A 14935-nucleotide genomic window follows, 5' to 3' on the forward strand; every position below is an offset into this window, starting at 1 on the left:
GGGTCTTTGCTTCTTTGGGGACTGTTGAAAAAAAAAGTTTTCCGGTTTTTGCAGATTGGTGTAATGATGAAAGAATATGACTTTCTTTCTTCTCTTGGAATCTGAAAACTTTCATCATTACAACCTTTTTCTACATTTGTTTTACATTTTTCTACGCTGCTATGATTTTGCTATGATTGTTCTTTTTTTTTTGTCAGGAAAATTTAAGTTTTTTTTTTTTTTTTTTTTTTTTTTTTTGTTAAAAAGGAAAATTTAAGTTATGAGGTTGGATCTTCATGGTCATGAATGATGATGACGATGAGAGTTTAGTTTCAGATCTCACACTCTCTTTAGCAACACACTATAGATCAAATAGATTTGAAATCTTAATACTATTTATGACATAACTATGGTTTTCAGGATTCTTGTAGTTATAACTTATGAATTTAAGATACAATATTGTACTTTTACCATTATATGTAAGGAAATTTTCTGCAGTTGCTTTTGCATGCGAAGAGCAAGAGATTGAATTTTAACCTCTTTCTCCTTCTAAGTTGTTCGCATTGTAAAATGTTTTCGTTTATATCATTTAGTCTCGGATTTTACTTAATACGGAGCAATATATATTGTACTATGATCTATCATTATCACTTAATTGCAAATACATGATTTCTATCGTATGTTATATCACATGCTGGTAGAGTACTCGAAAATTCCTTTAACTATGTAATTTTATTAGAAAAATTCACTTGTGTAATGAAATTTTTTTCAGACGATAGAGTTATTCTTGAAATCTTATATATACTCTTGTCTCTTGATTAACGTACGATTAACCAACTTCCAGATATTTGTAAATCAGACAATGCACAACAGAGAGATAAATCAAATAATTTCAGTAATTAGAAACTAAACAAAATGGGAATGATGTACAATTTTCTGACTGATACCATTTTCAATTTTAAGTTTCTGTCTTTTTTTGTTTCTTGTTTAGCGTTGAATTATTATATTCCGAAATTAAGAAACACTAGTTACTAATCTAAATCTAATGGACAAAACAAAATCTCTAAAAGATAATATTTGAATGAAAGTCGTCGAGAAATAGAAAGCGTTGTCTTTAATAAAATAAATAATTATTAAAAAAAATACGTGGAAGTGATACTTTTTGGGTTTCTTCCTAATGTTTTGATGGATTTATATAAGTTTCATGGCTCATCACCGAGTTTTATCTTTTCACTATGTACTTTTTAACCAATATGACTTTGACCACAATTTTTTTCTTCCACAGAATTCAGTATCTTTTCTGCCGAACCTACGGCTATAATTTTATGTCAATGTATTAATTAAGCTCAAACCTTGTTAAATTGTGCAATATTACACACTAGTGTAAAACATGTGAAGTGTGTGTAATATTCACCCAAAAAAAAAAAAAAAAAAATCTAACAAGGTTTTTGTCTCCTCAGTCCTTGCTATAATTTGTTCCCGTATCTTCTTCCTTCATCTTTCGATATTTTCTATTGACATAATATAAAAACAATAAAATATATAGATGACAGATGACCATGTGTATTTTTTGGGCCTAGACAGGCCATCATATTGACTTATTTAACAATGATTAATTAATAGAGGCCCTAAACAGGCCATCATATTCACTTAACTAACAACGATTAATTAGCCGAGGCCCATTATTGTTTCCATAGTTGTTTTTTTCCTACTTATTTAAATGAAGTTTAATACATTGAAAGAGACCCACTTGACCCATTCGTAGTGTCTCTCATGCATGGAATAGTTTACCAAAAGAAAAAAAAAAAGAAAAAAAATGGGTGACAAATATCATGAACATGTATGATTAAGAAACAATTTCTCTTTTGTAAAATTAAATCATGAATTGAAAAATGAAATGTATATGTAAAAGTAAAACTCATAGAGGAAGTTATATTTTTCCGCTGCTCTCTGCATGCGCATAAATCGGGGAAAAAATTATAAAGGAACGATAAAACAAATATAATCCAAGGTCGAGAGACCCACACCCGTCCCACAAAGTTGACATTTCTTGAATATCGTCTCCATTTTGACACAAAGTGACTGTAGTTAGTGTGCTCTGCTTTATCTTATCTCTATATATACATAAATGATCAACTCTCATTTTCTTCTTTTCTCTTATCAAAATTTTAAAGGATCTAACATATTCATTTTTATTTAATTTTACCTTCTGGTTCTAGATACTGATAGAGTGACATGTGCCGGCCTCTTTTTCTATATCTTTTAATAATTTATATATATATTTTTTCAATGTACATAACATAATAAGTATTCGCTACTATGTCACTATACCACCAACTTGGACGGCCTCGTTTTTTATTCAACTCGTCAAGAAATTGATAACCATTTACTTTTTTAAATATACGTTTACTCTATCTGAACGAATTCATAGCTGTGGTACCATTGAGCATATAAAATATTAGGATAGAATATTCTTTCTTTCCCCAAATTGTGTGTTTTTATGGCTCAAACATTTTAGTCGTTTTCATTAGTTACTGCCTTATTTATAGAAATAAAAGGCTCCTCGAAGGTGCCAAATACCAATATCTATCTTGAAAAAAATATTAAATTCAAAATCCATCAAGAAAGTAACTCCGGAAACAAACCGGCCGGTTTGTGCTTAAACCGTTGATCCAATCGACCGTTATGTTTTGTTTAACCGAATCGTGTTGATGATGTTAAGTGCTATTTTGAATTTTTGAATACTGAATGATTTTAAATTGTAACGATAGTTTACACATAATACCAAAAAAAAACAAAAAGCTTTTTTAATACGTCGACATGTCTTAGACCGGCTGCGTCTCGTTCATCGAATTGTCCCCGACTTTGGATCATGACTTATCTATATATCTATAACTGTATATATTTTGCAAGTTTAAGATATCGATTTGCATAGTGTGTGTACATGATGTATTGCATAATATAGAAGCAATGTTTTTGATTTTTTTAAAATGGGTATATATGATACATCATCACGTCTCCAATCTCCATCATGTGACGACATTGATTCTGTTTCTTTATAACTAACAATACCTAAGCCGCTCCGATACTAAATATAAAATTTCTGACTACACGTATTTTCATTTAACAAAACAAAATATGTCGATTTATCAACACTGTGTCAATTATTAGCAATGTAATTTTTCTTTGCCATTTCCATATGTCCGCTCCTAAATTTAGTTGTGAGTTTCAAATAATTTATTTCTACTATCATATCGAAATTTTTTGTTGTAAGATAAAAAGATAAATAGTTAAAGTATATCCAGCCAGATTCTGTAACTGAAAATTTCTTGAATACGTACAGTGTATATGAGAATTAGTCAGTTTCATATTTCCTTTTCATACTTTGATCACGCGTTTAGCATTCTTAATTGATGATATATTTTTCCCCATTACATTGTGCTTCTGGTTCTAGGTAAAACAGTAAATTGTCGACTAATTTGACTAATTTACTCGGTTTAGTACTTAAATGAAAATTCCTATCCTTTTCTTGAGTCACCAACCCAATATTAACTACTGGTCGCCATTACTCATTACTAGTTGCTGACCACATTAACTTTCTTAATACTATTTGTGGACGCATAATCAACAATGGAGTCCATACATTCTTGCGGTTTCTTAAAAATCTTTTACAGCAGTATATATATTTAGAATAAAGTTAATAATTTTTTTTTAAATATGGGTAAAAAACGTAAAACATATAATTTTATGAAAGAAAAGACTATCAGTTTATAAAAAATTACGTTCTTTTTTTAAGTCTCACACTTCACATTATTCTTAAGTATAATGTACGTTTTGTTGTATACATACATTTGTAATATAAAAAGTGCCACTCGATAGAGTTTCTCTTGATATATTATAGTTAATTATCGTTGATTTTTCTTACTTATTGCTAATTTTGTTCGTCACATCATAATTATTGCTAATTGGTTACAATTATATAAAACAAATGACAACCAAATAGGATTTTTTTTAGTACCACCATTGTTTTTATATATGAGAAGCTGAATAAGAAAATAGGAGCGTCTCATATCTTTTCGATGGACTTTTTTTATTTTTCTTCTAACACTAGTGTATCCTTCTCTTTATAAAAACAAACACCCTCTTGTGCTTCTTTCATTCATCTACTCTCCACAAAAAAAAAAAAAATGAACAATTTGACTAGCTCTCTCGAACTCACATCTCTCACACTTGAAGACCCATGGCCTGCTTTCTAACCTAAATTTCCTCGAGAAAAAAAAAAAAGAAAAAAAGAGAGCTAAAATCTTGTCTTTTTTTTCTTGGTTTCTTCAAATTTTTTTCTTAAACAAACGTTTTCAAAAATCATGGGTACCGGAGAAAAAACCCTGAAGAGCTTCCAGTTACATCGCAAACAAACAGTCAAAGTCAAAGATGTTCCAAAAGGGTGTTTAGCGATCAAAGTGGGATCTCAAGGAGAAGAGCAACATAGATTTATTGTTCCTGTTTTGTATTTTAACCATCCATTGTTCATGCAGCTGCTGAAAGAAGCAGAAGACGAGTATGGATTCGATCAAAAGGGAACCATCACAATTCCTTGCCACGTGGAGGAGTTTCGTTACGTTCAAGCTTTGATTGATGGAGAGAGGTCGGTTTATAATGGTAACAACCATCACGGTGGCCGTGACCAGTATCATCATCTTGTTGGATGTTTCCGAGCCTGATGATGATAAATTGATGACTGGTGATTTGTATGTGTTCAAATTTTAATATTTGTATGGTTAATCTTGTGGAGTTGTGGAGCCAAAACAGGCCTAACCCATAAAGGAAGTGAATCTTTTTAGTTTTATCAATTTGTAGAATCTTTGTTTTTCTGCAATTTTATGGAGTTTCAAGATAAAAGAATGTTATTGTTTCTGAATTTATTTTATTTTATTGCTTTAGCCCATTTTTGAATGATTGTAGATAAGCATGGCGACGATGATCACAAAGACACAAAGAAAATGACACATTTTGGAAATTTGCTTTCGTTAGACACGTATAACTGAAAACACAATATTAATTCCATTTTAAAAAAAAACTACAAGGAAATACTCTAAATATCACAAAATTTTAGGCTCACGAATCGTTTCGTATCAATTTTTTTTGTTATGAAAAGTCTTCATAAACATAAAATTTGTGGTATATTGAGATTTGTATTGCCAATGTTGGAAACTAATAAAGCATAAATGTTGTATTCGTTTTCTGAAACAATGTTCAATGTTGTGATATAAGAAAATCTTCTTTTATTTTAGATATTTTAGATATAGACAAAAAAAGAAAGGAAAAGAAAGGAGAGATTCTCTCAAATTATTTTGATGTTTATAAGTATTTTTTTTTTTTTTACCTTCCATTGTAACGGCTGGTCCTGTGAAGCATTAAATTTCATATGACTATAAAATCAAAAGAGAATCTACACCTTCCAATGTTAAACAGAGTCTTTTACTCTCTCATGCGTTAATTTCAAAGATCCTATTTCACCAATCACAAAACCTAACAAAAAGGATGCGACCAAGAAGATTATATATACTATTATTCTACCAAAATTATGCACAGTAGTACTACTCCTAATATATGTTCTATAGAATTTAAAGTTATTTAAATCATTTAATAAGTGAAGTTTGCACAAAAATATCTATACTTGTGAAACAAAAATAGACTATAGTTTTGTAAAGAAGAAGAAATCAAATTATTTATAGAAGAAAATAAAGGGGGTATATGTAGATTCCCTGTTTTCCGTAGACTAATGGGTACGATCGAACCCACTCATCTCACTATCATGATTTGTAATAAATGGTTATGATTCGATTGTCGGCACCAATTGAGAAAAAAGCAAAGGCTTAGCATTTTTTTAGGGGGGTTAAATTATCACTAATTGTTGTTTTGTAACTTTTCATTTCAATTTTTAATTTTGGTGATTAGGACAGCGTAGCTTTATTGTCGTCTTTTGCTTTTTAACCATTCGAAATAGTCTCACTTTGCCATATAATGTAATGGGGTCCTCCTAATGGAGATGATGAAGTGATTAGCTTAAAGAAATACATGAGAAAATGTAAAAAGCAATTAACATAATATATATTTTCCAAATGAATATTGCATGAAACCATATATGTTCATATAATAATATACTTGCGAAAAAAATAAAATAAAAATCACTGAAATCCATCTACCTTATGCACATTTTTTTTTTCTCCTTTTTCATTTTGGTCTTTTCTGTACCTTAAAATTTTGAAATTCTATGATATGATAAAAACAAAAAAAACAAACGGACGAAAATACCCCTCAGAAGTCTAGTTTAACTCTGTTCTGATGAAGACAAAAATATTAAAAACCTAAAAAAAATAGAGAAGAAGGGGACTAGCGAGGTCTTGCGTGAGCAGCACGAAGAGTAACTCCGTGCAAGAACTTAGTGAACCCTACGTAACTCAGCTTCCCGTCACTGCTTCTTACCCATTCTCTCAAGTGCCCATACGCAGACGCACCCACATTCAACTCCTGTATCGATAAACCCATCAGATTAAATTTCCGAAACCAAAACAGATTCTCTCTATGAATGAGGAAACTACAATTATATAACAAACATACCCTAGCTAGTTCTTCGATTGTGATCACTCGGTTTCCTTCGGTTTCAAAATGCTGGAAACCCGCGGTTGCAATCTCTTCCCAAGCTTCAACAGCTTCTAGTTGATGGATGCTAATTGCTGCTGCACAAAACTCTTCAAAATACATCTCCCTATACGCTAGAGATTCCATCTGCCAAACAGATGATCATTAGAAACCAAACTTATCGTTTCATCTTTTATTATCTATGTTAACTAACTCTCTTTTCTCACCGTTTGCAGAATTTCAGGAACCCTTGACTCTCTCATAGCGTCTGTTGCGTTTTGCATAAGCGCCTGCAAGGATTTGAGCTTATTAAAAGCTTTTTTAGTTAAGAAAATCAAGTTATCAGATGTCACCAAAAGGCTCCTTCATTCAGGTTAAGCACTTACCATCTTGAAGTTTTCGAGGGAGACGCTTCCATCTTTGTTTGGTCCCAAGAGCATGAACTGTGCTCTTAGATAGACAAGCTCGTTTTCTGTCAATGCTTTCGCTAGCGCCTGCATTCAATTATTCAACTTACAACTGCTTCAATATACTTCGGGAACTTTATGCCAAAAGAAAAGAGAAGGAAGACGATACCTTTAAAGCAGCACGTCTAAGAGGTGTCGCGTGCAAGTAGGCTTTGACCAGCTTATAGATCAGAATATCTAAAGGAATCACTCGACTATCATCTCGTAACCATGGATGAGCTGAAAATAAGACATAAAAAAAGTTCTGTAAGAATCACAAATATATGAACTCCAAAGTTGCAGTTAAATTGTAATATGTGTAAGAAAAAAACTCACTCAATGCTTGTACTGCAGACATTCGTTTCCTATAGTCTTTGTTGAGAAGTCGTTTCACAAATTCTTTACCTTCTGAAGAACAAGAAGGCCAAGGTATGTCATCATAGTTTGGTTCAGTTCTTAGCACTGTGCGAAAGATTCCAGATTCTGTCCGTGCCCAGAACGGGCGACTTCCACATAAGAGTATATATGTAATAACTCCAATACTCCATATATCAGCCTCAAGACTATATGATCTGTGTAGAACTTCTGGCGCAACATAATAAGCACTTCCAACAATATCATTTAGCCTTTCATCTGTATAGACGACGAGTTAAACAAAAAAAAAATCACGATTAGGCAGCGAAAAGAAAAGTAAAAGTATAGTGAGAATGCCTGAAAGTATGGCACTTCTTACCAGGTCTGATGAAGTCTGAGAGACCAAAATCAATAAGCTTCAAGTCTGAGTCTTCCGAGCTAGATGTAAATAGAAAATTCTGTTGAACAAGGTAATAAGAGTGTTTAGTAATCATGTGTACTGCTGCTAGTGCTAGTGGAGGTAGACAGGGAAAATTTCAGAAAAAGCAGACCTCTGGTTTCAAGTCCCTATGAACAACTCCTTGGAGATGACAAAATGAAACAACAGTTAGAATTTGCACGATAATAGCCTTTGCGTCTTCCTCTGGGTATTTCCCACCCCTAAAACAAGAGAGAATGCAATGTTTGAGCATAGATATGATTAAATGCTCAGCATTAAAATATGGAGACATAGCCAGAGAAAAACCTAAGATTGATCAGACATACCTCGCTAAAATTCTGTCCAAAAGTTCTCCACCCTCACACAACCTGGTCAAGCAGAACCAAACATGGAATAAGTAATTGGTTACAAAGCTATATTCCAAGAAGCGCAGTGCAGGTACTTGTAGCAATGTTACAGCTAAAACATTGAAGAAGAGATAACATATTGTAAAAATAGGAAAAAGACGTACTCCATGACAATGTATACATTATTGGCGTCCTCACATGCATCGTAGTATCTGATTAGATTTTTGTGTCCAGATAATGATTTCAGTAACTTCACCTCCCTGCGAACATCTTCAATTGCAATTGCTGTCGTCATCTGCCAAACAAAGAAAGATAATTCATTCAACAAATCATTTTTTTTTTGCTTGTTTGCTCAATGAGAAAGATAGTACAAGTGTCACCAAAATGTGTCAGACGAGCCTCATTACAAAGATAAGCAGACAAGTGAAGAGACAAATTCCTGAGCATTTGAATTTGATGCCCATACTTTAAAACATTATGTCTTAATGCAGACAAAAGGAATGCCAGGTTATGTTCTCCCCACCACGCAGCCAAACCGAGACTTCTCTATGTTTTCCAAATCATCTTTGTTTTTTAAAGATGGAACAGACAACAAGTATCACATGGAAAGACCATAACATTCATTCAAATCAACAGCTAAGTAATCAAAACGTAACCTAACTGCGAGGAGAACAAGCTTCACTACTAGAACAAATAAACGCTTAAAGAAGACAAGCTCATAAAACATTAGTACATGTAACTCACACTTCAGATTATTTTGATGGTCATCTTGTCCTAATGCAGACAAATCAACAAAAGTTCACATTTTGGTCTACACAACTCTCACTGCCAGACAAAAAGAATTTTCCTATCCAAAGAGACAACACTGTTTGTTTCTCTCAAGAGAATCTACTAGAAGAAAAAGACAATTCACTGCCCCCACAGCCATTATCCAAAACCCAAGAATCTTACTTTCAATAACGAAACCAGCAATGTAAGCATTACTCATTGCAGGTTTCAAAACCCTCCAATAGATTCTTGTAGCATCATCACCAATAAACAAAAATCACACAAAAGGTTATAACTCTACTCAAATACTCATAACACCAATGCCGTAATCCCAAAATCTTTTAAAAGGATGGGGGAGAATTATAAACCTTAGCCTTGGAGATAATCTTGACAGCAATAGGATGATCCTTAATGTCACCCTTCTTGCCACGACCAGAACAAGTATGACCAAAGTGCCCTCGACCCACTTCTTTCCCCAATTCATACTTAGCCCCAAAATTCTTGCCATAACCAAAGCTCTTATCAAGCGACTGTTCTGGCTCAGTGCCTCTCTCCTCAGGGATCGGACCTTCCTTAGGCTTCACTCCAAGCCTTTTGATCAAGGAAGCCTTAATGTGTTTAGCCGGAGAAGGCGGAGGGAAAGGCCGTCGGAAAAACCTCCTGGGAGTGGAGGTTCTCGCCGGAGAAGGAGAGACACCGGAGGGAAGAGGACTGGCTGATCCGTGAGGGAAAGGACTAGGCCAAGGACTCGGATTCGAAGACCTAGCAGGAGTGTTCTTAGCTCGTCCGTAATTAACCGGAGTAAAAGGCTGAATCTGATTCCCATCACCGGAGACTACATAAGTAGTCGTATTAGCTTCTTCTTCTTCACCATTCTGCTTACTCTGATTAACCTTCCCGTAACATTGCCCCATCTCCCACACCAAACACACAAAAAAAAAAAAAAAAAAAAAATCAAAATTGAAGCAACATAGAGCGAGTAACGGATCGGATCAAAAGGAAGAGAGATCTAAATTGGAAGAAAACGATAAACGAAAGGAATGAGAAGAAGAAGCAGAAGCAGAGACGACAAAACAAAGGTAAGAAGAAGAAGAAGAAGAAGAAGAAGTGTTAAAAGAGCCAAAAGAGAAACCAAAGTGACAGAGAGAGAGAGAGAACGGAACAGAACAGAACGGAACGGTGGTGTGTTTTTGCGTAGTAAAAGAACGACTAAGAACCGTCGGATTAAAATCTGAGATGTTGAAAATGGAAGGTGGAGATCTCGATGTTGTGAACCATTTAACTCGTTCTAGTATTCAACAACTACCTTCCGCTACTCCAGTATTATTATTTACTTCATTTCTTAATCCCTATTTTGTTTAATTTAATCATTTTCTTTTTGTCTTTATGTTTTTTTTTTTAATTTGTGAATTTTTTTACGTAGGTTGGGAGATTGGCTACGGAGTTTGTTGTATAATACAACTTGTATTCCTTAATTTTTTGTTTTTTAAACATCATATATATAAAGCAAATTATAATATTGGCGCGTAATTTCATAACCGTTTTTAAGTTTTAACACCAAATTTATCATATCCGTCTGATTTAGAAAAATAGTAATACTAACGATTTTATAATTGTGCATATAAATATTATCTACACTAATATCTACTTAAAGAAAATATAATAATGACATATAAATTACTTTTTAAGTAAAATAATCTATTAAATTATATCCAAAAAAAGGAATTGTATTGACAAGATATTGAGATTGGCTTCTTATTGATTTTTTTTTTTTTGTATTTTGGCAATTATACAAATGTTTTAGAAAAGTATACATTGGAATATATAGATATGTAAAACCATTAAATTTAGTTATTTTGACTATGTTATTTGGGGTAAAAGCATCTAAGAAATTAGTTTTACATATCAATATGAGTTTTTTTTTGGGTTCAACGTACCAATATGAGTTGGATAAACAAATTTTTATTTGTCCTTATGTCTTTTTCTTTTCTTATTATATGATAGTACAAGTTCTTTTGACGCTTCCCTTTTTCCTTTAAATGTTTTGTCTTTTGTTACTTTCTGAGTATTTTTTGCCGTTTCCTTATTTAAATTTGTAAGATATTTATCATTTTTATTTTTTTTAAAACTACTAAAACGGAGTTTATAAAGAAGGGTGGATTTGTTACCACCACGTGGCTTATTACTATTGGATGTAACTACAACGAGGTTTTTACACGTACGATTCTCACGACATCTTATAATGCGACCTGGTCGTCGGAGTATTTTATCCTACGTGGCAACATCTTGACCGTACAGTAGAGTGCTTTTAAATGTAATTTATTTGCGATTAAACACAAGACGTGATTACAGCTTTTTCTCGAAATTGAAATTCTTTTGTACATCCTTCTAAATTACTATTATTTTTATCAAATTAATTATCAACGCTTTTTCAGGAAAAGTATTCATTTTTCGACATTAAAAAAGTTATGCTGTTGGAAAAAAATAAAAAATAATAATGTGTCTTATCTTTCAAGATAGTACAGTATCAATTAAATTAGTTCTATCTACAAACTTTCCTTCTTCGTCTTTGTGGAAAGATAATTTACATTGAAATTAATATTCTGTAGAATTGTATATAAATCTGACAGTATTAATTTTCTGTGATTGTGTTTTTACTTAACGTTTTTAAAAAGAGGTTATCGTATCATATCCTTCATCTCTACCATTTCTGCTTGATTTTGTGGTTCCTAGCTAAAAATAGTGTGACAATAAATCCAATCATAAAATTAAATTATACTATTGGTAATTTAATTGGTAAAGCGACGTCTATAACGAGACTTAACACAAACATTACTATCAAGTATCAAGTAGGTAAGAGGCAGCTTATCTTTGAATTTATTTTGACAGATAAAGCTCGAAATAAATTAGTATAACCAAAATTAAAACCATTAAACGTTTTAGAAGTAACCATTTGTTTGTATCCGCAGAAAAAAAAAATACAGAATAATTTTACATCAATAGTTGTCCATAACGCCGAACCATAGTATAATTTCTAATATGTCAAATTTTCTAACATGTAAAATTATAAAGAAATAAAATAAATGTAAATGGGAAATTGAATCCACCTAAATAATAAGTCGGAATAAACCATCCAATTAGGCCGCACTAAAATATTGAACCGACTTAAAGTTAGTCCAACAACATCGCACTTGTTTTAATTTTAATTTGTATTTTATATAAAAAGTCAAGACTAACATTAGAGGTCGACAAATATGAAGAACGGTAGAGAAGAAAGTAACATCTTAATACTATTTTCTGTAGAAATTTTGCTAAAAAAAAAAAAAGTACTAACTACCTTCATGTGATATCAGGGCATCATTGATGGGACAACTTTTTTTTGTGTTCTTAGATTAAATATATAGTGAAAATAATGTTAGATTAGTTGTTAAAATCATAGGTAAAAAAAATAGGAGAACTAATTATGGTGTTTTAGAATAAAGATATAGTGAAATAATATTTTTAAACATATTATAAATTATAAAAACTTATAAAATAACATTTAAATTGCTTACTTATATAAAAGCAATTGTATACTTATAAATTAATATAATATTCTTAAACATATTACAAATTATAAAAACTTATAAAATAACATTTAAATTGCTTACTTATATAAAAGCAATTGTATACTTATAAATTAATATAATATTCTTAAACATATTACAAATTATAAAAACTTATAAAATAACATTTAAATTGCTTACTTATATAAAAGCAATTGTATACTTATAAATTAATATAATATTCTTAAACATATTACAAATTATAAAAACTTATAAAATAACATTTAAATTGCTTACTTATATAAAAGCAATTTGTATACTTATAAATTAATATAATATTCTTAAACATATTACAATTATAAAAACTTATAAATAAACATTTAAATTGCATACTTATATAAAAGCAATTATATACTTATAAATTAATATAATATTCTTAAACATATTACAATTATAAAAACTTATAAATTAACATTTAAATTGCTTACTTATATAAAAGCAATTGTATACTTATAAATTAATATAATATTCTTAAACATATTACAATTATAAAAACTTATAAATTAACATTTAAATTGCATACTTATTTATATAAATGAAATATTTTGTTTTTTCCAAAAAATCTCGTCCAATCACATGAAGCCACATCAAATAAGAACTGAGCTTAAATCAGTTCTACATAAAGAACTAAAAAAAGTGTTCTAAACCACTATTCATTATTTTTATAATTTTTTTGGGCTTAAAACACCAAAGGTGTTCTCCCATTAATGATGGCATAGCGTATGTTTCAAGAACTCTACGTTTGGATTTATGTCCAATGGTCAACGGTTATTCGTTTTAGTATATTAATATATTTCTCGTCAGTAGTTTAAATAGTGACATGTGGTCTTAAAAAAACATATATTTAAATCCGTCAATCAAATATACTCTTTAGTTGAGTAAAATGACACAATATTCCCTTTCAATTTTTTTAAAATTAATTCGTTGATTAAAAAAAAAATTAGAAACAAAATTTGTCGTTAACGTTGAAATTAAAATCACCAGGACTCAGGTCAAACATCTACGAACCTAGATAATTTAGCTACACATATATAATGTTGACGGGTTCAATTGTTCAATAGCCTATATAAAATCGGTGCCAGAACCTACATAACCAGCCCAATACATTTAAGCCCAGTGTGTCGTTTACGAATTATTCTGTGTATAAAGGCCGAAATGGGTCCAATGTCAACCCGTTTCCAGGCCTAATTCTCAATGAACCAACTTCCAGAAATATCATATCTACAATTTAAGTTTAAACTTTTCGATAAACACGATTGATATTCATAAACACAACAATTTGAGACCACAATCTCCACTAAGAAAATATTACTATAATACGCACAATTTTTGAATGAATTTCCTAGTCAGGTACGGGTAGGATCTGATTAGATTTTGGGTTTTTTTTTTTTTTTTTTTCTGAATTCATAATAATTAAATTAGAAATATTGAAAGCATGAGTATTATAATTGGTCAGTTGTAGCTTAAGGACTAAATCAAACGAAACACTGAATGAAAAGGCCACTTGTCTTCTCTAGACAGTAGACACTATAGTTGGTGTGGTTTCGGTTAAAGTCGTTGCCACAACACCTAAATCTAGTGACGAAACAAATTAAGAACCAAAGAGTAACTTTGAAGCTAACATTATTAAACAATCATACGAATATGTGTCAATATCACTATCTATATATAAACTTCATAATTATTAGAATCCGTTTTCTATACATACATGCGTACGTGTATGTTGTTGCATTGTTGTTTATTGTTTATTTTTATTTAAAATAATTAAATTATTTTATACTTTTGCTTCTGCAAGAAACATGCAGTCGAAACATTTGGACCGGCGTTTTTTGGAGTTGTTGGATTGTTGGAATCATGTGAAAATTTCAGCATACGCATATACATTATACCTATATTTTATTGTGTGTTTTGTTTTTTTTTTACTTATTTTTCGTCTATTTTTTTGGTTAAAGCTAAAATCTTTCTTTTCATTTTGGATCATTCAGTAGCTCAGAGTGTAACTTAAGAGCTATAACCTTTTTTCCGTAATTTCTTCACATGGAATCACGATCTGAGACCGTAAAACTATGCATAGCTATAAATTCTCTTACTATCTGAATTTTGTAAACTGATATTCACAGAAATCCAAATAATGTACGGATCCATGATGAATTGATGATAATAAGTCAATTAATACATTCACACTAGCTATAAGAAAGTCAATAATTTGGTTTACTGAAAAAAATAGATAATATATCGTATACAAAAAAATACCTATTATAAAAACAGACCATTACGACAAAAATCTGCCGAATATGTTTTTCGATCTTATATACAAAATTCACTGATGCGTTATTTGTTTGTCGATTTTCATAA

General features: G+C 31.1%; 2 protein-coding genes across 2 annotated transcripts; one reads left to right on the top strand and one right to left on the bottom strand.

The window, feature by feature from the left end:
- The first annotated feature begins 4052 nt into the window (after nucleotides 1–4052).
- Nucleotides 4053–4897, top strand: LOC104783253 (auxin-responsive protein SAUR32). The gene has a single exon (XM_010508383.3). The coding sequence runs from the start codon at nucleotides 4344–4346 to the stop codon at nucleotides 4698–4700; it is 357 nt and encodes a 118-aa protein (XP_010506685.1). The 5' UTR covers nucleotides 4053–4343; the 3' UTR covers nucleotides 4701–4897.
- Nucleotides 4898–6093: 1196 nt separating this feature from the next.
- On the bottom strand, nucleotides 6094–10394 carry LOC104783254 (CDPK-related kinase 3). The gene is made up of 11 exons (XM_010508384.2): nucleotides 9344–10394; nucleotides 8372–8502; nucleotides 8187–8228; nucleotides 7973–8081; nucleotides 7801–7879; nucleotides 7404–7700; nucleotides 7198–7307; nucleotides 7008–7115; nucleotides 6849–6911; nucleotides 6601–6768; nucleotides 6094–6510 (listed from the first exon to the last, which is right to left on the bottom strand). Exons 1-11 carry the CDS (start codon nucleotides 9887–9889, stop codon nucleotides 6373–6375), a joined length of 1791 nt encoding a protein of 596 aa, XP_010506686.2. The 5' UTR covers nucleotides 9890–10394; the 3' UTR covers nucleotides 6094–6372.
- Nucleotides 10395–14935: the final 4541 nt, after the last annotated feature.

The sequence above is a fragment of the Camelina sativa genome, chromosome 4 (genome assembly GCF_030686135.1).
Source record: "Camelina sativa cultivar CO46 ecotype springtype chromosome 4, ASM3068613v1".
NCBI classification, from domain to species: Eukaryota; Viridiplantae; Streptophyta; class Magnoliopsida; order Brassicales; family Brassicaceae; genus Camelina; species Camelina sativa.

Bases quoted from the DNA above. Each gene is read 5' to 3' on its own strand.
- LOC104783253 (XM_010508383.3), top strand. From the start codon at position 4,344: ATGGGTACCGGAGAAAAAACCCTGAAGAGCTTCCAGTTACATCGCAAA.
- LOC104783254 (XM_010508384.2), bottom strand. From the start codon at position 9,889: ATGGGGCAATGTTACGGGAAGGTTAATCAGAGTAAGCAGAATGGTGAA. The intron at 7,880-7,972 runs GTCTGCTTTTTC...CTTGTTCAACAG, and splicing joins ATAGGGACTTGAAACCAGAG to AATTTTCTATTTACATCTAG. The intron at 7,116-7,197 runs GTATCGTCTTCC...AATTGAATGCAG, and splicing joins TTAGACGTGCTGCTTTAAAG to GCGCTAGCGAAAGCATTGAC.